Consider the following 24394-nt stretch of genomic DNA (forward strand, 5'->3'; position numbering starts at 1 on the left):
AACTATAAGCCTAATAAAAATGTTTACCCAGTCTATGTCAGCTATAGTGTTTATTAATTCATTCCAGTTAATCATTTTGGTAGCCTAGTCAGCCCAAGTTTGAATATAAAACAAATGTGATCCTATTATTTTCTCCTAACACAAACAAATGGACTATGAAGACACAACGTTACCTCTTCATTTACCCTGGCCTCAGGGACAGGGTTATGGTTAGGTTTAGGAGACTGTATGCAGCTGCTGTTCTTAGTAGTCAACAGTTGATCAGACTGAAAAATCATCTAGTTTCCATTAACCTCTCTTGGGGAGGTGGGACGCTAGAGGTGGGATGCCCACCCACGGTTCACACTATTCAACAGCCAGTGAAAAATCAGAGCTCCAAATTCAAAACCACAAGATGTCATAATTCAAAGTTCTCAAACATACGACTATTTTACACCATTTTAAAGATACACGTCTCCTTAATGTAACCACATTTTCCGATTTCAAAAAGGCTTTACGGCAAAAGCATAAAGTTAGATTATGTTAGGACAGTTCCAACACAAGAAAAACCACACAGCCATTTTTCTAGCAGGGACAGGCGTCACAAAAACCAGAAAACCAGCTAAAATTATGCACTAACCTTTGACGATCTTCATCAGATGACACTCCTAGGACATCATGTTACACAATACATGCATTTTTTGTTCGATCAAGTTGATATTTATATCCAAAAACAGCATTTTACATTGGCGCATGATGTTCAGAAAATATTTTGCCTCCAATACTGCCGGTGGATCAGCACAACAATTTACAAAAATACTCATCATAAACGTTGATAAAATATTCAACTGTTATTCAAAGAATTATAGATGAACATCTCCTTTATGCAACCGCTGTGACAGATTTCAAAAAAGCTTCACGGGGAAAGCACACTTTGCAATAATCTGAGTACTGTGCTCAGAAAAATACACCAGGCAATACAGATACCCGCCATTTTGGAGTCATCTAAAATCATAAATAGCATTAGAAATATTCACTTACCTTTGATGATCTTCATCAGAAGGCACTTCCAGGAATTCCCAGGTCCACAATAAATGTTGTTTTGTTCGATAAAGTCCATAATTTATGTCCAAATACCTCCTTGTTGTTTGCGGGTTCAGTAAGCTACTCCAAGTGTAGGAAGCGCGGCCAAAATGTCACGACGAAAAGTCTAAAAAAGTTATATTTATGTTCGTTCAAACATGTCAAACGTTGTATAGCATCAATCTTTAGGGCCTTTTTAACTTAAAACTTCAATAATATTCCAACCGGACGATTCCAATGTCTTCAAAAACGTTTTGGAACACGGGAATGCGCACCAATGAACCCATGTGCTTTCCTGAGTCAACAACTTCCAACTTCCTTTGTTGGCTCTCTGTTCACCATAGACGCCTCAAACAACTTTCTAAAGACTGTTGACATCTAGTGGAAGCCTTAGGAAGTGCAAAATGAACCCTAAGTCACTGTGTGTTGGATAAGCAATCACTTGAAAAACTACAGCCTCAGATCCACCACTTCCTGGTTGGATTTTTTTCTCAGGTTTTTGCCTGCCATATGGGTTCTGTTATACTCACAGACATCATTCAAACTGTTTTAGAAACTTCAGTGTTTTCCATCAAAATCTACTAATAATATGCATATTCTAGTAGTAGGCCGTTTAATTTGGGTACGTTTTTCGTCCGGCCGTGAAAACACTGCCCCCTACCCAAGAGAGGTTAAATGTGTAGCCTGGCGAAAGTAAACCCAGCACAGGACACTAACTAATGTGGGGTTGTTTATTCTGTCAAAGATTATATTTAAAATAGGATAATGTAGAAGGGAAATCACCACAAGATGAAGTCACCATAAAGTAAAGTGCAGTCTAAATCACAATCAAATTAAATAAATATGTTAGTAAAGTGCATAAAAACAATCTGAGTACAATAAGTGCAAAGTGAAATGCATAAACGGTAGTGTCTCTGCTTTCAATAGAAAAACACAATAAAATACAGAGACCACAATGTTCACAGTTAGAATAGACTTTATAGTATTTCAAATATCTGGGTACAAGATATCCATAAATAAAATGACATTGTGCATGAAAAACTAAAATGTAGTCATAAAACAATATGAATATTTACAAAAACACTGTCCAGGTGATATCCTAACCCCACATGGAACAGTAGGTCTTCATCTCCCCCATACTGCACTGGGAGAAATGTCATATCAACTGGATAAGAGCGTCTGCTAAATGACTGAAATGTAAATGTAAATGTAAATAAGTTACAATTCAAATATTTTACAAAATACAACACCCTGAAGCATTACATGAAATAGAATGTAATTCTGATAATTACTCATGCTTCAAATAATGTTATCATCAACTCCATAACGTGGTTCTGAGAGCACTGGTATTCAGCTAGCAAGAAGCTAACATCCTCATGTCAACCTGAAAGTATCAACAGGCTGACATGACCATCTGGCATAAATATTACAAAACAAACTCTTATACACTGCAGATGATGCAAAATATTATATATTCTGGTACAAGAGTAAAATAAAAAGTGTTATTTATCCATCTAAAGTGACGTTGGACCCACGATGGATTTCAACAGCTCTCCAGTGTAATTGCTTGCTCTCACTCTTACACACTGCGCATGCACAATCCCATAACCGCTTGCACACCTTATTCATAAATCTCTTAAAGCGACAATGCCATCTAGTGGATATAAATGAATACAGCTATGCGCTTTAAACACCTGGCTACAAATACATGTCAATTTGCTAATGTTTAGGTGTAGCCTGCTACAACATTTATGTAAAGAGATTTTGCTTGTGTCTGTCGGGAGTGATGTGTTATCATTTTTGCTAAATTAATAAGCTACCAGAGGAAGGTGGAGAGCTTTGTGCCCAATGATTTATAGATTACACTAGATGACTGACTGGGGCGCTGTGTTGAAGCCACCATACCTCCATCTTGACACACCCCCACCTTTGTAAAAAATATTTTGGAAGCTATAGAAATGCATTTAATAATGTCTACATTAGTTTTTGCCACATTGTATTATATTACAGACACCTTAATCCATACTTTTAAATTCGATCATGTGAGTTAATATATATATATATATATATATATATATATTGCATTCGGAAATATTCAGACAACGAGATTTTTGCCCACATTTTTGTTACGTCATCAATCTACACATAATACCTCATAATGACACCGTGAAAACAGGTTTTTAGACATTTTTGCAAATGTATAAAAATAAAAAACAGAAATACCTTTTTTACATAAGTATTCAGAGCCTTTGCTATGAGACTCAAAGTTGAGCTCAGGTGCATCCTGTTTCCATTGATCATTCTTGAGATGTTTCTACAACTTGATTGGAGTCCACCTGTGGTCAATTTAATTGATTGGACATGATTTTGAAAGGCACAAACCTGTCTATATAAGTTCCCACAGTTGACAGTGTATGTCAGATCAAAAACCAAGCCATGAAGTCGAAGGAATTGTCCATAGAGCTCAGAGACAGGAATGTCTCGAGGCACCTATCTATTGAAGGGTACCAAAACATGTCTGCAGCATTTAAGGTCCCCAAGAACACAGTGACCATTCTTAAATTGAAGAAGTTTGGACCCACCAAGAGAGCTGGCCGTCCGGCTAAACTGAGCAATCAGGGGAGAAGGGCCTTGGTCAGGGAGGGACCAAGAACCTGATGGTCACTCTGACAGAGCTCCAGAGTTCCTCTGTGGAGATGGGAGAACCTTCCAGAAGGACAACTATCTCTGTAGCACTCCACAAATCAGGACTTTATGGTAGAGTGTCCAGATGAAAGCCACTCCTCAGTAAAAGGCACATGACAATCCGCTTGGAGTTTGCCAAAAGGACTCTCAGACCATGAGAAACAAGATTCTCTGGTCTGATGAAACCAAGATTGAACTCTTTGGCCTGAATGCAAAGCGTCACATCTGGAGGAAACCTGGCACCCTCCCTACGGTGAAGTATGGTGGTGGCAGCATCATGCTGTTGGGATGTTTTTCTGCGGCAGGGACTGGGAGACTAGTTAGGATCGAGCGAAAGATGAACAGATCAAAGTACAGAGAGATCCTTGATAAAAACCTGCTCCAGAGCGTTCAGGACCTCAGACAGGGGCGAAGGTTCACCTTCCAACAGGACAACGACCCTAAGCACACAGCCAATACAATGCAGGCGTGGCTTCAGGACAAGTCTCTGAATGTCCTTGAGTGGCCCAGCCAGAGCCCAGACTTGAACCTGATCGAACATCTCTGGAGAGATCTGAAAATAGCTGTGCAGGGAAGCTCCCCATCCAACCTGACAGAGGATCTGCAGAGAAGAATGGGAGAAACTCCCCAAACACAGGTGTGCAAAACTTGTAGTGTCATACCCAAGAAGACTTGATGCTGTAATAGCTGTAACTGTAACTGTGCTTCAACAAATTACTGACCAAAGGTTATTTTTTAAGATTTGCAAACATTTCTAAAAACCTGTTTTTGCTTTGTCATTATTGTGTGTAGATTGAGAAAAAAAAACGACTTGATCAATTTTGTAATAAGGCTGTAACTTATCAAAATGTGGAAAAAGCCAAGGGGTCTGAATACTTTCCGAATGTACTGTATATATATATATATATATATATATATATATATATATATATATATATATATATATAAAATATAATTTTATGTTCTCATGTTACTGTCCCACTACAACAAAATAAATGCCTAAGTAAAAGTAATGTTATCCTTGAAAAATGTAATTGAAATACTGTAGAATTCCATTCATTCCTATGGAGGATTGCTCCTACTGGGGAGTGCCAATATTGCCCACCGGTGGCTTCAAAAGCCTCTCACTGGACAATACATACAGTAGCATTAGCAATCCAGGGTTTATATACGTCCTTGGATGTTCTCAGCCCGCACAACCTGCGATTTCTGTGAACGTGATAAAAGTAATAAGTAAAAGCACATAAAGCACATAAAGGCTTTACAATTCATAAAGTTTACGTTAACTGACTGCTATTATATCATAGAACAAAACGTATAAGATATCCTAAACCTGTGTTAACTTATTTTCAGCGTTTATTCCAAAACCCTATTCATTCATTTTTGCTGTAGGTGGCTGAAAGAACCAGAGGTAACTCATTCCCGGGTTTGAGGACTACAAGCTGCCGAGTTTTATGTGAAGGACAGAGAAATTGTGGGCGAGTTGGCAAATCATGAGAAAAATCGCAACAAAAAAAACAAACTTTTCCCCTCTTTTTAAGGTTTTTGCATCAATATTTTCATTAATGGGATACTTCGGGATTTTGGTAAAAACCTGTTGAGGCCAGGGGGCAGGTTCTTATCCCGGTATTGGGATTCATTGTCATGTGACCATGGCGGGGAATTCAAAACTGCAAGAGTAATCATTTCAAATAATCAAATAATCAACTATTTTCCTCCATTTGAAAGATATATCTCCTAAATCTAACCACGCTGTCCGATTTTCAGAGGCTTTACGGAGAATGCATAAAGTTAGGTTATGTGAGGAGAGTACATTGACAATAGCTGCGTGTAATGTTTAGCCAATTCAAAGAAGGGCATCAACAGACAGAAAACTAGCTAGAATTATGCACTTACCTTTGACAATCTGCATCAGATGACACTCATAGGACATTATGTTAGACAATACATGCATTTTTAGTTCCATCAAGTTCATATTTATATCCAAAAACAGCATTTACAGTCACGGTGAAATTCAGAATTTTTTTCGGCTCGAATGCTCCCAGTGAATCCAGCATTACAAATCACGGAATTACTATTCGAAAACATTGGTAAATTATAATATTGTCATTCAAAGAATAATATATTATCATCTCGTAATTGCTACCGAATGGCCAGATCTCAAAATAACTTTACTGGGAAATCACATTTTGCTATAAACTGGGTACTATGCTAACAACATAAGCTAAGCTATAAGCTAAGCTAAGCTATACCGTTAGCATTAGCATCATCTAATATCGATAATAACATTCTAAATATCCCCTTACCTTTGATTATCTCCATCAGAAGGCGCTGCCAGCGATCCCAGGTCCAGAACAAATGTGGTTTCTTTTGATAAAGTTCATAATTTATGTCCAAATAGTTAGCGTTCAGTAGGCTCCCACAAAATGAGGTGGGCAGTGTAAAGTCACGCCGAAAAGCTAAAAAAAACCTAGTAAATAATCTATTTATGTTTGTTCAAACATGTCAAACGTTGTTTAGCATTAATCTTTTGGTCCATTTTTAACGTGAAACATCAGTAAACATCAGTAATATTTTCACACAACCTATCAAGTGTCTAGAATAAACGATTATGACAAAGACACTCTTCTCAGATTCATGCGCAGGCGCAAAAAATGAAGTGATGACGTGTCAACTTGTAAGCATTCTAATTCGGTCTGTATTCATGACAGATGCTTCCAACAACTTTCTAAAGATCATTGACATCTAGTGGAAGCAGTAGGAGTTGCGAACTGAATCCTTTCTCACTGTGGTATCTTTAAAACAATGACACTAAATAGTACAGTCACAAAATTATCATTTTTTTAAATCTATTTTTCACAGGTTTTTGCCTGCAATATGAGTTTTGTTATACTTACAGACACCATTCAAACTGTTTTAGAAAATTCAGAGTGTTTTCTATCCGAATGTGTTAATAATATGCATATCCTAGCTTCTGAGTTGGTGTAGGAGGCAGTTAAAAATGGGCACATATTTTTTTCAAAATTCTCAATACTGCCCCCGTGGCCCGTAGAGGTTATGCACTTTATCTACTTCCTTAGAGTCAGAAGAACTCATGGATACCATTTTTATGTATCTGCATCCAGTATGAAGGTTGTTAGAGGTAGTTTTGCTAACCAGTGTTAGTGCAATGACTGGAAGTCTAAGATATCAACTAAGTTTTAACAGTTACCATAGACTTCCAGTTATTGGGCTAAAACTAGCTAGCAATTGCACTTATGCGCATTAGCAACTTCCTTCAAACTGCACACAGAGACATAAAAAATGGTATCCACGAGTTCATCTGACTCTGGGGAAGTAGATAAAGGGTTTTATTGCCAAAATCCTGAAGTGTCCCTTTAAACAAAATCAGAAGTCATGGGAAAATGCTGGGGCAAATGCCAGCTCACCACACATTTTCCATGGCTTCAACACATTTAGATGATTGTCTGCCTAACCTACAGTATCCCACATGCTCATCTGACATGCCCCCCCCCCCCCCCCCCCCCCAGATAGCATATGAACATGTCATAAGCCATGGCAGAAATGTTTAGAATTATAGGAAGTTAGCTGTAAAACTGGTACCTTTTCTCTGAACCTCATGGCAAGATGTGGAGAACAGCACAGAATTTACTTTACATTTTCGAAATTCTCTCAGCCTCATTGCAAAATGTGTAGAATAGCATGACATCAGCTATAAAACTGCAATGTTTCTCTCTGCCCAATGACAATATGTGTAGAATTGCAGGAAATTAGCGTTAAACGGAAACAATTTCTCTCAGCCTCATGGCAAAATGTGTAATAGCATGAGATTAGCTATGAAACTGCAGATTCTTCTCCTGACTCACGCACATCCTTTAACACAGGATCATTTAACCATTAACCTGAGGGGGAATGTGGCTGTTACACTGGGAAACTAAGATGATTAGGGCCGCCATTTTGCTAGTTTTCAAATGGATGAGAGTGTGTTTGTGGAGGGTGGTTGTGGCTTTCAGGGTCATAGACTTCATCTTAAAACTCACCAGCAACTAACTCTAGACTCAGTACTTTGAATTGCCTACACACCTGGGCCAAAATGTGACTGAAGTTTCAAAGGATGTGGACACACTGTACAGTACATACTGTAGAGCTCAAAGCCTGGGTTAGGGTTTGCCTTATTTATGAAGTGGGGAACGGGCGTCAGACAGTCTCTCGCAGGACAAGGTGTGTGCAGGGTCTCAGGTGGACCTGGTTCCCATAGCAACACCTCCAGACACAACAGAGAAAGAGAGGGAGACAGAGAGGGCTGAATCCAAGGACATGCTAGCCTCCAGGCGTCACAACACTGAAGGACGGCTAGTCTTAACTGCCAGCAAAATGGCTGAGTGTCCATGGAGACAGAAACAGTGACAGAGGGAGAGAATGGACATGTGTGTGTGAAAGAGAAAGAGTCAAAGCCAGTGTGAATCTTTTATCTTTTCTATCCATCTTTAATCTCGGAAGATAATTTTTTACTCTACTGTACCTCAGAGAGGCACACCATAAACCGATCACGTATCAATTCAAATCTCTTCAGCTCATAGGAGGTGGCTATCCGTCAAGACATTGATTTTTGCACAAAAAGAAATGAGAACACTTAAATTGGAAATAAATAATGTCATATTCTGTTTTATTTCCAAGCCATATACCAGCACCATTTGTATTCTGAAACTCTGAACATGATACGATCCCTCAGCACATTGATACAGTAATTCATGGTGTCACACAAAATAAGAGAGTCAGGGCTGGAGTTTTCCCTCGTTTACTGTACCATTTTAAACTTAGAAAAACTGTTTAACTGACAGACAGAAAATGTATTGACCTCTCAAAAGTAAAACACAACTTCCCAGGAACGGCACACTTTGAAAATGGAGTATGAGGAATGAGGAATGAGGCATTTTCTAAACGCCACTTTACCCACCTGTGGTCTGTCTCTTGCCCAACCCATCGGTTTCTGGGACTAATAAGACGGTCTAGAATGGATTTCCATTCTAAAAATCATTGGAAAGGTACTCAGATCCAGACTCATTGCGGAGAACAAACTAACGTCTGTGGGTATGGCATAGCGTTTGACCGGAGCAAGGAGTTTGGGTAGCCAGACAAGGGTAATGCCTCACCTGATATCTCAACCAGAGTAGTTGTGACAGTAGCAGTTCACTTCTCTCACTAACAGCAACTGAGGGTCAGCTTCCGGAATGATCAAGTACAGTTGAAATAACCATGGAGTCTCATCTATCAGTACAGGGCACCACGGCAATTCACAGTTACCTACAGTATGTAGTCGCGGAGATGGTAATTTTGTTTGTTCCCTTTGTTTGCTATTCTTAACTACAGTTCCAAACTTTGAACACCTTTACAAAGGTCTTGCAGGTAGACATAGCGAGATTTTGTATCTCCTCAGGTACCCCAGATATTTCACAGTTTTGTGTTATCCCTGAACTAGCTCACCTGATTCACCTAATCTAAGGCTATGTTGAATACATTGTGCTAGCTCTGAAATTGTTTAAATACATGGATTGGCTGGGGGTCACTGTGGAGAGTTTTGAAAACCCCTGCATTAGAAGACGATTAAAGTCAATAGTTACAGTGAATTGCCAATTCAAAGAAACTGGTAAGTTACTGCTGAAAAATGTATTTTTCTGTGTATGTACAGTGCGTCAGCATTCTTTTACCACAGGGGGACTCACAAAGGCTTGGCCTTGACAGGCTTGTCTGGATACCTGGGTGGGTGAGGAGGCAGTGACATGATCATGGGACAACATGTCAGCCAACCAGAAGTGAAGTCTCTGAGATGGTCTTTTTTTCCCTTTTTTGTTTACTTCAGTTCAGGTGAAGAACTTAGAATGCCTTTACAAAAGCATTGCAGTTAGAATGACTGACTTTGTGTTGAAATCATGGACATTGAAGGACAATTATAGTCATCAGTTAGAGTGAACTGCAGATTCAAAGAGACTGGTGACTTCTGGATGTTTTTCTTTCTCTCTATACTGGTATGTGCGTCAGCATTCTTTCACCACAAACTCGCAAAGACTCACAAAGTCCCCCATAAGGCTCCAGACTACCCTTAACCAACTACCTTTGATACCTTGGTGGGTGGGGAGGCAATACCATGAATAACGAGACAACGGTAGATGCACCATGGGACAACATGTCAGCAAACCAACAACATGTCAGTCAACCGACATGAGGGGCTTTTTCCCGGGAGAGCAGCTTTAGGGAGTCTGTATTTCTTGTGGTATTTTCTGGGCTATTTTAGTAGTTTTGCCTCTTTACGCATTTACCTGCAGACAGGTGGAGGGGCTATGTTGGCATGGTGAGTGTTCTTCAGGGAGGTGTGGGGTGGAAGGGAAGTAGGATGACCGGCAGGTCACAGGTACCCCACTGGCTGCACCTGCCTCTCCGTCTGGCCACAATCACACAGAGACATCAGGGAACAGCCACCTATGTCAGAGGAGGCTGCTGAGGGGAGGACGGCTCAAGATAATGGCTGGAATGGAGTGAATGGAATGGCTTCAAACACATGGAAACCATGTGTTTGATGAGTTCTATACCATTCCAGTTATTCCGTTCCAGACATTATTATGAGCCATACTCCCCTCAGCAGCCTCCTCTGACCTATGTACAAACTGCCATATTGTTCTACCTAGGGCTCTGTGTCGGCCAGCCCACACTGGTACAGGGGAGATGGCGTTCGCAAATGTCACCTCCAGCTGAATAACAAATTGAACTTTTGTTCTGCCAAAGACTCTCCAGTGAAAAATATAGATTTTCTTTTTCTTTGTGTTGCTATTCTATGTGTAGGATCACTCTTATATTATGGCCTTCCCGCACTGTTGCAGTGCACCAATAAGACACAGGAGTTCCTTTTTTAGGTTTAGATTGGTACAATATGTTCTACAGATCTGAGTTCAGTTCCAACTGGGTGAACGGCACCAGGATGCCATCTGGTTGTGCTGTCAATATTAAATAGCTTGTCTCGTTATAATTAGTAATGCTCTTTTATGCTGTGATGTTGCCTTACTGCCACACCTCTGGATTTAGATAGATGTTGCTGTACACATTTGTTATTTTCAAAATTAATCTCAAGATGAAAGGCAATGACAAGACATCATGAATAACTATAATAAAAATATATATAAAGTACAGCATATCCAGGTAGGGCTGCAGTACAGCTTTCCTTTTCTCTCTATTCACAGGTACAATACATCAACAGCATTTTCATAGAATACTCATTCCGTTGCGTTCCTCTCCATGTCACTGTGTATTGAAGGGAGATCTCTAGAAGGGAGGCTGAGGTCTCAGGATCACTGACTGAGAAATGATGCAATGACATCGCTCTTTAAAATTATGAGATTAAGCTCAGATCTCCCAGACCCCTTGGTATTCCACTATGCAGCGTAATTAATCTTACCTCTGACAGTACGCTCAGGAGATAGATAACATCTCCACTGCGGCAAAGCCATTGGTGTTAGGAGTGTTTCAGCCACTTATTCATGTATACCAATATGTTTCTCTGGGGCTACCCCCCACTGTCCTGACCTAAGTGATGACTATTTTCCCACCGTAGTTCAAACTATATGACACACAGACTAAAATGTACATTACAATTACAATAAAATGTACAAAATGTCCTTATAAATGTAAATAGTATGTTTGTGCTGCATGGATTCTTAGGGAACCATTTACATACAAGCTCCACAGTCAAAACTGCGGAAACAGTCTTCCACTTTTTGTAAACTGAGATGTAGGCAAAAGTCTTATGTCAGGATATCTCACTACGCACGGATATCTTTCACAGAGTGTAATATACACTAGAAATCATGTAATTCATGGTGCGTTTTTCGAGCATGGGAAATAAGTCACGGAGTCTATGGGCGCAGTCTACTCTGTGTCAGCTTGGATTATGCCCAGAGCATGTGTCTACTGACGCTATGTGACGTGAATACAGGGGGCTATTGGATCCCCCTTACATAAAACCACAAGTCATAGACAATGCTAATTTACGTTGTGACAGGATGCTAACGTGCATCTGTTTCTAATAGCTTTCTCTCTCTCTCTCTCTCCCTCCCTCCCTCCCTCTCCTGTTGTCCATGTCTCCCCTTCTCTCCTCTCCTCACTGGAACAGCAGATCACTTGGGCATTGAGTTTATGGGTAAGAAAGCTTCTTCCTTTTTTACACTGCTATGAGTCATGTTTTCTGAAATCAAGTTGTGCACCCACTTCGTTCGTAATGTTTATGAACCGTACTTATATGACTTGCATACCTTCCACGTTTGTTTGTTTTCACCTTATTAATTATATATAATATTTCTATTTTATACATAACTATACCTTTTGTTTGTTTCGATGAGAACTTTTCACTATCCCATAATGTATGTAATGCAATTTAGAGGAGAGCAATTTTCTCAAAGTCCTTCAAACAGAGGGCTATGGCAACTCCCCTTCACCTCTCCCTCTCCCTCTCCCTCTCAAGTTCCCCCTTAGAATACTAATGTTCTCCAGTCTCCTTGGAAACGGCAGAGAACAGAGAGGCAGGAGACAGTGAGGGAGATTTAATACTGTTGGCACGGTAACTAACAGCATCCTTGCACACTGGCACTGCCTGTACGTGTGTCTGTGGGGTCTTGACGGGAGAGCACATTCCCATCCTGCCAGCCTTTCTCCATTTGGCATTGGTGTAAATTATGGGCAAAAGAGCTGTAGTTAATGACATTGTACTGTGAGACATTGTTAATGACTCTTCTTCATATAAACACAGCTGGTGTACTCAGAAGACCATAGATACCTGGGAAATAGAGGTATCTGCCCAACAAAGTATGGAAGAACCATAGCATCTATATCAGTGCTTTCGGAAAGTATTCAGACCGCTTCCCTTTTCACATTTTGTTACGTTACAGTCTTATTCCAAAATTGATTGATTTAAAAAAAGATCTATCAATCGACACACAATACCCAATAATGACAAAGAAAAAACTGGTTTTTAGAAATGTTTGCAAATGTATTAAAAACAAAAATCTGAAATATCTGACGGCCTACAGGGAGGAGGTGAGGGCCCTCGGAGTGTGGTATCAGGAAAATAACCTCACACTCAACGTCAACAAAACAAAGGAGATGATCGTGGACTTCAGGAAACAGCAGAGGGAGCACCCACCTATCCACATCGATGGGACAGTAGTGGAGAAGGTGGAAAGTTTTAAGTTCCTCGGCTTACACATCACGGGCAAACTGAAATGGTCCACCCACATAGACAGCGTGGTGAAGAATGCGCAACAGCGCCTCTTCAACCTCAGGAGGCTGAAGAAATTTGGCTTGTCACCAAAAACACTCACAAACCTTTACAGATGCACAATTGAGAGCATCCTGTCGGGCTGTATCACCGCCTGGTACGGCAACTGCTCCGCCCACAACCGTAAGGCTCTCCAGAGGGTAGTGAGGTCTGCACAACGCATCACCGGGTGCAAACTACCTGCCCTCCAGGACACCTACACCACCCGATGTCACAGGAAGGCCAAAAAGATCATCAAGGACATCAACCACCCGAGCCACTGCCTGTTCACCCCGCTATCATCCAGAAGGCGAGGTCAGTACAGATGCATCAAAGCTAGCTGGGACCAAGAGACTGAAAAACAGCTTCTATCTCAAGACCATCAGACTGTTAAACAGCCATCACTAACATTGAGTGGCTGTTGCCAACATACTGACTCAAACCTCTAGCCACTTTAATTGTTAAAAATTGGATGTAATAAATGTATCACTAGTCACTTTAAACAATGCCACTTTATTTAATGTTTACATACCCTACATTACTCATCACATATGTATATACTGTACTCTATACCATCTACTGCATCTTGCCTATGCCGTTCGGCCATTGCTCATCCATATATTTTTATGTACATATTCTTATTCATTACTTTACACTTGTGTATATAAGGTAGTTGTGAAATTGTTAGATTACTTGTTAGATATTACTGCATGGTCGGAACTAGAAGCACATGCATTTCGCTACGCTCGCATTAACATCTGCTAACCATGTGTATGTGACCAATGAAATTTGATTTGATTTGATTTGAAGGAATTGTCAGTAGAGCTCAGAGACAGGATTGTGTCGAGACACAGATCTGGGGAAGGGTACCAAAACCTTTTTGCACAGAGCTCCACAGAGGAACTGTGGAGCTCTGTCAGAGTCACCATCGGGTTCTTGGTCACCTCCCTGACCAGAGCCCTTCTCTCCCAATTGCTCAGTTTGGCCGGGCTGCCAGCTCTAGGAAGAGTCTTAGGGGTTCCAAACTACTTCCATTTAAGAATGATGGAGGCCACTGTGTTGCTGCAGAAGGCCAGCATCCCGGAGTCACCTCTTCACGGTTGACGTTGAGACTGGTGTTTTGCTGGAACTATATAATGAAGATGCCAGTTGAGGACTTTTGAGGCGTCTGTTTCTCAAACTAGACACTCTAATGTACTTGTCCTCCTTCTCAGTTGTGCCCCTGGGGCCTCCCACTCCTCTTTCTACTCTGGTTAGAGCCAGTTTGCGTTGTTCTGTGAAGGGAGTAGCACACAACGTTGTACGAGATCTTCAGTTTCTTGGCAATTTCTTGCATGGAATAGCCTTCACTTCTCAGAAGAAGAACAGACTGATGAGTTTCAGAAGAAAACTATTTGTTTCTCATCATTTTGAGCCTGTAATCGAACCCACAAATGCTGATACTCCAGATACTCAACAATTCTAAAGAAGGCCAGTTGTATTGCTTCTTTAATCAGAACAACAGTTTTCAGCTGTGCTAACATAATTGCGAAATTGTTTTCTATGATCAATTAGCCTTTTAAAAGGATACACTTGGATTAGCTAACACAACGTGCCATTGGAACACAGGAGTGATGGTTGCTGATAATGGGCCTCGGTACTGTTATGTAGATATTCCATAAAAAAATCTGCCATTTCCAGCTACAATAGTCATTTACAACATTAACAATGTCTACACTGTATTTCTGATCAATTTGATGTTATTTTAATGGACAAAAAATTTGATTTTCTTAAAAAAACATGGACATTTCTAAGTGACCCCAATCTTTTGAACTGTAGTGTATATAGTTATATATATTTTTCAAGGGTTTGGCTGGGCGCTCAACTGTAGGTTGTAGGAGTCTTGGTGGCTCCAAACTTCTTCCATTTAAGAATGATGGATGCCACTGTGTTCTTGGTGACCTTCAACCCTGCAGAATTTTTTTGTACCCTTCCCCAGCTCTGTGGCACTATAAAATCCTGTCTCGAAGCTCCTCGGACAATTCATTCGACCTCATGGCTTGGTTTTTGCTCTGACATGCACTGTCAGCTGTGGGAACTTATGTAGACAGGTGTGTGCCTTTCCAAATCATGTCCAATTAACAGAATTTACCACAGGTGGAGTCCAGTCAAGTTGTAGAAACATCTCAAGGATGATCAATGGAAACAGGGTGTACCTGAGCTCAATTTTAAGTCTCATAGCAAAGGGTCTGAATACTTATGTAAATACGTTTTTTATTTTTAATAAATGTCTAAAAACCAGTTTTTTTTTTTTTTTGCTTTGTCATAATGGGGTAATTTTGCTTTGTCATAAGGGGTATTGTGTGTAGATTGGTGAAGGGAAGATTTAATCCATTTTAGAATAAGGCTATAACGTAACAGAATGTGAACAATATTTGTGACTGCATTAAAGAAAGTGTTTTTAGCTCATTGTGCTAATTGTCTCATATGTGGTGTCCTTGTTCAATAAGGATCACCGACCAGTGTTAATCAGGAAAGAACAAAATGTTCTAATCTGGTATAGCTTCGTTAGAATTTTTCTCTCTAATTTAGTCCACTTCAATGTTATGCAGTTCACCTGAGGCAGGATCATCAGCCAGCTCTCTAATTCCTCTGGGTAAACCCTGTGAAATCAACCATTTGTAGTGGGTCACAAGGGAAGACACCACAAACAGCATTTTACTGGAAGAGCCAGAGAGACTGAGGGGGATGGAGAGATTGCAGTAAGAGAGAGAGAGCGAGAGACAGAAAGAGAGAGAGAGAGGAGAGAGAGAGAAGGAGAGAGAGAGATTTTAAATGTCTCTATTCGTTTGTTTACTGTTGTTTTTTATTGTTTATTTCACTTTTGTTTATGATCTATTCCACTTGCTTTGGCAATGTAAACATATGTTTCCCATGCCAATAAAGCATTTTGAATAGAATTGAGAGAGAGAAAAGCTGGAATGAAGGAAGATCCAGACAATAGGACAGAAACAAAGGAATGCAGAGAAACAGGAGTGAGAAACAGAATGAGATGGGTAGTGAGAGTAGAAGAAGGAGGAGAGAGAGGAAGAGAGAGATCTTACAGACAGGTAAAGGAGGTATGCTACTCCAGGCCCTCAGTCGGTGGGGAATGTAATGATCTTTGATTTTGTTGGGCAATAAAAATAATTTGCATGCCAATGGAGGCCATTCCCACAGTAGACTGTTACCTACGTCCACTGTGAGCCATGGATTCCAACTGACAGTGACAAGGAGTGAAGAAGTGACAGATTGCTTCATTGTGCATTTTACTCTGTTTGCTTGGTTTGTTTGTTTGCTTGATCCCTGCCATGCGTATGTGTCTCAAAATGATACCTGTGAAGGAAATGTCATGTTTCCCTCTGAGGCACAGGTTCAAAATGGACACAGGGGACAAGGAGAGATAACCTGGCTCCTACAGCTCTGCTATTGTAACTTTGATTACAATCACTCACACTGCACTTGCAAGTCAAATGCTCTCCGCAAAGAGACTGTGCGTGCGTGTGTGTGTGTATGTGTGCGTGTGTGTGTGTGTGTACGTATTGAGTGGGGTTAGATTCTTTGATGTGACTCCTGGAGTGAGAGTGAAATGTCAGTCTCCTCTGTCATTATCCAGTTAAAGAAAGTTATCTACAAGAAGGAGGAGTTGATGCCATCAAAAGCCAAAGTCCCCAGCCCTGTTTAACTGACACGTCATGACCACCAGAGGCTTCACTGAGTGGAAAACATACAATAAACAGAAATTACTTCAGTTCTGTTCATGTACCCAGGTCAAAGAAACAATTGAGTGGCAATGATGTGAGTGCTTACACATGTAGGCATGTGTTAGCTTTCCTGTTCTTCCTGTTGTCTCAAGTCCTTTAATGGCAAGGGGGAGAAGGTTGCTGTCTGTCAACTGAAACTAGGAACAGCAGGGGCTCTGTGATGAAACTGTTTTGGGTTTCTCTCTTATTTCCATGTGTGAAACACATCACTGTTTCACAGTCATAGGGAAGGGTGTCAGACACAGTGGAGAGAATTGACACAGATACAAATACTACCGTTCATATTCATGCCCCTACTTAAGGAAGTATTTATAGTTGTTAGCTACATATTTATTCCAGCATAGTTGCATCTTATTAGTAGAATAATGGTTTATAATATCGATGTTGTAATATGTTTCTCTCATATTGATTTATTTCTAAACATATAGGGCTAAGCTATGTGATTAAAGGGCTTAGGCTTTGTTATTAGTTTTAGCAGAAAGTATGGGTACCTGAAATGTCCTAATCATATATGATATCAACCACAGAGGAACAGTAGAATCTTCATATTATAATAATGTTATGTATAGTATAACAGAATCAGAGTTTTCTGGATGCACCCTACGACATGCTAGCGGTGTAAAGCTCGCCTCCATTGTACTCTAGAGCAGGGGAAATGCGTTCTCTGGCGTGATGAATCACCCTTCTCCATCTGGCAGTCTGACGGACAAATCTGGGTTTGGAGGATGCCAGGAGAACACTACCTGCTCCAATGCATAGTGCCAACTGTAAAGTTTGGTGGAGGAGGAATAATGATTTTTTTCATGGTTCAGTCTCCTTAGTTCCAGTGAAGGGAAATCTAAACGCTACAACACACAATGGCATTCTAGACGATGCTGTGCTTCCAACTTTGTGGCAGAAGTTTGGGGAAGGCCCTTTCCTGTTTCAGCATGACAATTCCCCCATGCACAAAGTGAGGTCCATACAGAAATGGTTTGTCGAGATTGGTGTAGAGGAACTTGACTGGCCTGCACAGAGCCCTGACCTTAACCCCATCGAACACCTTTGGGATGTATTGGAATGCCGAATGTGAGCCAGGCCTAATCGGCCAACATCAGTGCCCGACCTCACTAATGCTCTTGTGGCTGAATGGAAGGAAGTCCCCGCAGCAATGTTCCAACTTCGAGTGGAAAGCCTTCCCAGATGAGTGGAGGCTGTTATTGCAGCAAAGGGGAGGCCAACTCCATATTAATGCCCATGATTTTGAAATGAGATTTTCGAAGAGCAGTTGTCCACATACTTTTATTTATATATACACTGAGTGTACAAATCATTAGGAACACCTGCTCTTTCCATGACATATACTGACCAGGTAAAAGCTATGATCCCTTATTGATCTCACTGGTTAAATCTACTTCAATCAGTGTAGATAAAGGGGATGAGGCAGGTTAAAGAAGGATTCTTAATCCTTGAGACAATTGAGACATGGATTGTGCCATTCAGTGGGTGAACAGGCAGGACAAAATATTTAAATGCCTTTGAACTGGGTATTGTTGTAGGTGCCAGGTGCACCGGTTGGAGTGTGTCAACAACTGCAATGCTGCTGGGTTTTTCACACAACAGTTTCCATTTGCGGTGTGCCAAGTAGTTGGACAAAACAAGTATTATTACGGATATGGGTGATTACGAACAGATTCTTTTTTGCAATTATCCGTGATCAGAATTTTATTTTTATTTTTTCCGGATGCCAGCAACCCTCTATCTCATGTCAGTCAGTCACAGAGTTTCTAAACCATACTGTCCTGTCTTTGAGTCACTCATGTGTGTAGTCTAAATAACTCAACTGGCTAGTTTGCCTATCTGTAAAGAGCGTTGATCCGTTGATCCTGCTGCTCTAATTGGATAGAGAGAAGCTGTATTTCTCAGTTGACTCACTTTATCATTTCGTCCAATCACTTTTCCTCATGTTATCGGTCTGATCATTTAGAATGCTGCTGCACGCTACTATGATAAATCACATGATGAGAACGTTTGCTATCAAACTCTCAATGTGCATAATATCTAACAAGTGGTGCGAGAGTAGGGAAAAAATATGAAACGCTAATGCGCATTCTGACTGAGTGACAGCAAACTTAGCTGCCCACTGCAAGTTGAGGACAAAGACACTGACACAGACACAGACACAAGCACTCCTCCGCGCACTGGTCCTAATCTGCAACTTTTATGCAGTGAGAACGTGCAGAGTTATTTTGCCAACATCCATTTAGGCATATTAAAACACTTCAGTTTTTTCCGATCACAAGTATCACCCAATCCGACTATCAACTGTCAATTAACTGGTACAATTATGAATACGAGTATGGCCATGTCGGCACACCCCTAGTTTCCAGTGTGTATCAAGGATCGTCCACCAACCAAAGGACATCGAGCCAACTTGACACAACTGTGGGAAGCATTGGAGTCAACAAGGGCCAGCATCCCTGTGGAGAGCTTTCCATGTCCATGCCCTGACGAATTGAGGCTGTTCTGAGGGCAAGAGGGGGTGCAACTCATTATTAGGAAGGTGACTATATCACATGTACTTCTTGTCACTCTTACGTAATGTAACCATTACTGCATGGTTCTACAATTGTCCTGTTAAACCACATGACTAATTTGTTATTTCAATTGGAAAGAAAACAAATATGACCTTGTACCCTTACAAATACACATCATATTTGTAATTTAGGTTATATGATTTATTCAGAACCAAAGCGATTCTGAATCAGTGAACCAGAGCGCAGGGGTTCGTTTACTGTGGCTACAACTTCATGTACTGTAGGCCGCCCTTGACCTTGACAACACATTGTTAATTACCTCCAAACGGGGCTTGTATACAGCATTTATGACGTGCATCAGAGGAACAGAGTAAAACCTTTTCCCATTAGTGTATCATCATGGTACTCTGCAGGGAGGTTGTGGGCACAGAAGATTCAGCTGTATGGACTAAAATAGTCCATACAGTCCCTCAGTGGAGGTGTCATAATACCCATAAAACCTAGCGATCAAACAGGGAAATGGTTCCAATCGTTTTTCACCATTCATGTTTCCCTTAGGGGATTTTAGAAATGCTTAAAATAAGGGCTGTGTTTCGTGTAGGTTTACCCTGGCGTGACGTTTTGACAACCATGTAAATCTCTCTCTGACAAGGTGACATCAATATATTCAGCTCTATTTACTCTCAGATTCGAAAATTTGCATCAAAGTAGACATCATGCAAAACTACAAATCCCTGCAAGCTCCTGCACATCATCTCTAGCTGACACCTTTGATAACAGGTATTGTGTCAATTTAAAACTTGCACAAGACAGTTCACAGAATTGTCCATTTAAAGACATTTTGCCATTTTATTAATTGCTACATTTTGCTAACATTAGATAGTTAATCCAGAGATTCTTACCTTTGCCTCGATTCGGCATTCTCGTCCATATCATCATGGCATTTGTAGATCTTTATGATAGCCACATTATCAGCTAATTAGCATTTCATTTTGGAGGGGTAAATACTGGTGAATATATTGATAAAGACACCTTGTCCTAGAGATATTTACACGGTTATCAAAACATCACGCCAGGGTAAGCCTACACGAAACAGCCCTTATTTTAAGTGTGTCTAAAATCCCCTATGGGACAAATGAATGGTGGAAAAATGTTTGGAACCATTTCCTTTTTTGAACGCTAGGTTTTATGGGTATTATGAATCATACTGTGGTATTCTATTAACAGTGAGGTTGTTTTGTAGCATGTGAGGCGTCACTGGGAGTGACATGCAGGGTTAGCTGTCATGGGATTGCAAGTGCCACTTTCCTACGTCTCCCACAAGGTTCCTCTCTTCTCATAATTACAGTAAACAAGGTTATGTGATGACTCAGGCTGATTAGATACATCAAAACAGAAATACTGCCCCTTGAAACTACTGGTGGGAGGGAGGGAGGGAGGGAGGTTAATTAGCCCAGCTCTCAAGTGTTTTGGCTTCAATATTGATTTTGATAAGATAAAGTAAATGAATGTATTACTGGGCCATGTTTGGTGTGTTCTACAGTTGGCTACAAAAGCCTGGGGCTCTCCTGTTCTTCTTGGCCCAGAGAGCACAACACGATAGGGCTACCTGGGTAAAACATTTTGGAAGATGGGACCAACAATTCCATAAATACTGATTTTTAATAGAAATTGCAATACATGTATGTACAATGTTCCTCATTGCCTTGCCTCATAATCATGTTAGACATGTGGATATCAAACTGTTTTGTCCTTCAACCCATGTACACCATATTGGTCAAAATGATTTAACCATTTGTCTGTTGCATGGATACAATTTTCCCCTATTTTGTGGGGATTTGTGTGGTGGTTCTCCTCAAGGTCTGCTGTACCAAATATAATCTGATTGATTGCCTATTAATTCCTTTGAAGGCAACTATGATTTACTTTTTCATATGAAAAGAGACAGCTGCCATTTGTCACCCTTAATGGTGACCATTACAACTATAACTCTTATCTTCTGTTTTCAGACACGGCTACATTACAACTAGCATCTATGACAAGGCTTTGCATCCAATGGGGCTGATGATATGACAGTGTTGTTAAGACTAACTGGGGGGTTGTTTGGTTTTATAAATGGCATGTGAAAATTAGACATGAACATTATTATTACAGTGAGTTAAAACCTGTTGAGGCCAGGGGGCAGGATCTTATCCCGGTATTGGGATTCATTGTCATGTGACCATGGCGGGGAATTCAAAACTGCAAGAGTAATCATTTCAAATAATCAAATAATCAACTATTTTCCTCCTTTTGAAAGATATATCTCCTAAATCTAACCACGCTGTCCGATTTTCAGAGGCTTTACGGAGAATGCATAAAGTTAGGTTATGTGAGGAGAGTACATTGACAATAGCTGCGTGTAATGTTTAGCCAATTCAAAGAAGGTCATCAACAGACAGAAAACTAGCTAGAATTATGCACTTACCTTTGACAATCTGCATCAGATGACACTCATAGGACATTATGTTAGACAATACATGCATTTTTAGTTCCATCAAGTTCATATTTATATCCAAAAACAGCATTTACAGTCGCGGTGAAATTCAGAATTTTTTCGGCTCGAATGCTCCCAGTGAATCCAGCATTACAAATCACGGAATTACTATTCGAAAACATTGGTAAATTATAATATTGTCATTCAAAGAATAATATATTATCATCTCGTAATTGCTACCGAATGACCAGATCTCAAAATAACTTTACTGGGAAATCACATTTTGCTATAAACTGGGTACTATGCTAACAACATAAGCTAAGCTATAAGCTAAGCTAAGCTAAACCTTTAGCATTAGCATCATCTAATATCGATAATAACATTCTAAATATCCCCTTACCTTTGATTATCTCCATCAGAAGGCGCTGCCAGCGATCCCAGGTCCAGAACAAATGTGGTTTCTTTTGACAAAGTTCATAATTTATGTCCAACTAGTTAGCGTTCAGTAGGCTCCCACAAAATGAGGTGGGCAGTGTAAAGTCACGCCGAAAAGCTAAAAAAAACCTAGTAAATAATCTATTTATGTTTGTTCAAACATGTCAAACGTTGTTTAGCATTAATCTTTTGGTCCATTTTTAACGTGAAACATCAGTAAACATCAGTAATATTTTCACACAACCTATCAAGTGTCTAGAATAAACGATTATGACAAAGACACTCTTCTCAGATTCATGCGCAGGCGCAAAAAATGAAGTGATGACGTGTCAACTTGTAAGCTTTCTAATTCGGTCTGTATTCATGACAGATGCTTCCAACAACTTTCTAAAGATCGTTGACATCTAGTGGAAGCAGTAGGAGTTGCGAACTGAATCCTTTCTCACTGTGGTATCTGTAAAACAATGACACTAAATAGTACAGTCACAAAATTCTCATTTTTTAAAATCTATTTTTCACAGGTTTTTGCCTGCAATATGAGTTTTGTTATACTTACAGACACCATTCAAACTGTTTTAGAAAATTCAGAGTGTTTTCTATCCGAATGTGTTAATAATATGCATATACTAGCTTCTGAGCTGGTGTAGGAGGCAGATAAAAATAGGCACATATTTTTTTCAAAATTCTCAATACTGCCCCCGTGGCCCGTAGAGGTTAAGGGCAATGTTTTATTTTCTGTGGTCATCTCCTTGGAGATTTCTCTCAGAACCAATGGGCACATATTCAGGTTAACATTGGTTATGGGAGCGTCTCTGTGGACACTAACTTCTCTCCCAGTCCTAGGATTTTCCTATTTTTGCTCTTTGTTCCTCTGTCAATGTCAGCTCTTCCGCTTCTCTTCATTTCAACAGAGAGCAAGGAGGTGTACAAGAGACAAGTGCTGTCAATCACCTGCATCGCCGTGGGGATAAGTGTTCTGGGCACGCTCTGTATGGCTCTCTACTGTCGGAACAAGTGAGTGGACATGATCACCCAGAGGATCTGATCTCAGTTCAGTTCCTATACCTAAACCAATAGAACACACCACAGGCAATTGGCTATTGATCTAGTTTCAGCTGACACTCCGTGTCAAATACAGGTGAAGGATCTTCATTTTATCACCCTTTTGAAGCAGGAAATGACTAACTTCTAGTGCATTCAAGGCTTAAAAATTCTTCAAAAGTTTGTAATTTCCACTTAAACATTTCTAACGAAAAATGTAGCAATCATTAATTATAATCCACACAATAATTCACATTTCCTTTTGCTGCAGGATTATTTTCCTGCTGTGAGAAACTGGTAAAATTAAGATCCTACTCCTCTAGCCTACTGTAAGAATACGGATTCACAGTTGTATCCCTCCAAATAAAGTTAAAGGGAAAATGATTAACTTCATATTCATCATCTCCCTCACCACTCCAACATCAACATACACTGTATGTGAAAATGCCGTGTTTCTATGTTTTGTGGAAAAAAAGATAAGTGTTTCAAACGACATCATCAGTGTGCATCCTGATTTTAACCAATTATGAGAAGGAACTGCCTACTAATGGTCTACTAAGTGGTTGATGATGTCTTGGAAACACTTAACTTCCTCTATCTTTTTTTACTACAAAACCTAGAAATGTGGCATTTTCACATATGTTGATGTTGAGGTGGTGCTAGAGATAATAAATATGAAGTTGAATTTTTTATTTATTTCCGTTTAATACATTTGCATACTTTTTTGCATTAAGATAGCTCTTGGCAGTTTGTTTTATTGTATCGGTATGGGCCCTACACACATTAATTGTGTACGCATGTTGTACATTCTGTTTACGCCTGAAAGCACCTGTCTATAATGTATATCCCTTATATATTCATCCAGAATGCTGGGTCAAACATCCAAGCTGTGATGGCAAACTGTCATTCAGGGTATAAGGAGCAGACAGCCCTGTGATAAATTCATTGTAATTTCATAGGGTCTGTAATATAACGATGTGAGTGAGTGAGCAGTCTGACAACAAGATAATCGGATCAAACCATGTTCTAGAGCCATTTGGAATTCATCTAAAATGGAGTTAGAGCACATGGACACATTAGCTCCATCAGAGCCCCT

The 24394-nt window shown here is 40.1% G+C and overlaps 1 protein-coding gene across 2 annotated transcripts in view; it reads left to right on the plus strand.

The window, feature by feature from the left end:
- The window catches only part of LOC115193657 (pro-neuregulin-3, membrane-bound isoform-like), a 400612-nt gene that overhangs the window by 336323 nt on the left and 39895 nt on the right, over positions 1-24394 (plus strand). Inside the window, exons 4-5 of one of the 2 annotated variants that reach the window (XM_029752521.1) lie at positions 11909-11935; positions 23169-23271. In XM_029752521.1, coding sequence (XP_029608381.1) covers positions 11909-11935; positions 23169-23271 — 130 coding nt within the window. The remainder of the gene's footprint in view (positions 1-11908; positions 11936-23168; positions 23272-24394) is intronic. The other variant, XM_029752522.1, reaches the window with a different exon arrangement.

Source organism: Salmo trutta, chromosome 5, assembly GCF_901001165.1.
Source record: "Salmo trutta chromosome 5, fSalTru1.1, whole genome shotgun sequence".
Classification (NCBI taxonomy): domain Eukaryota; kingdom Metazoa; phylum Chordata; class Actinopteri; order Salmoniformes; family Salmonidae; genus Salmo; species Salmo trutta.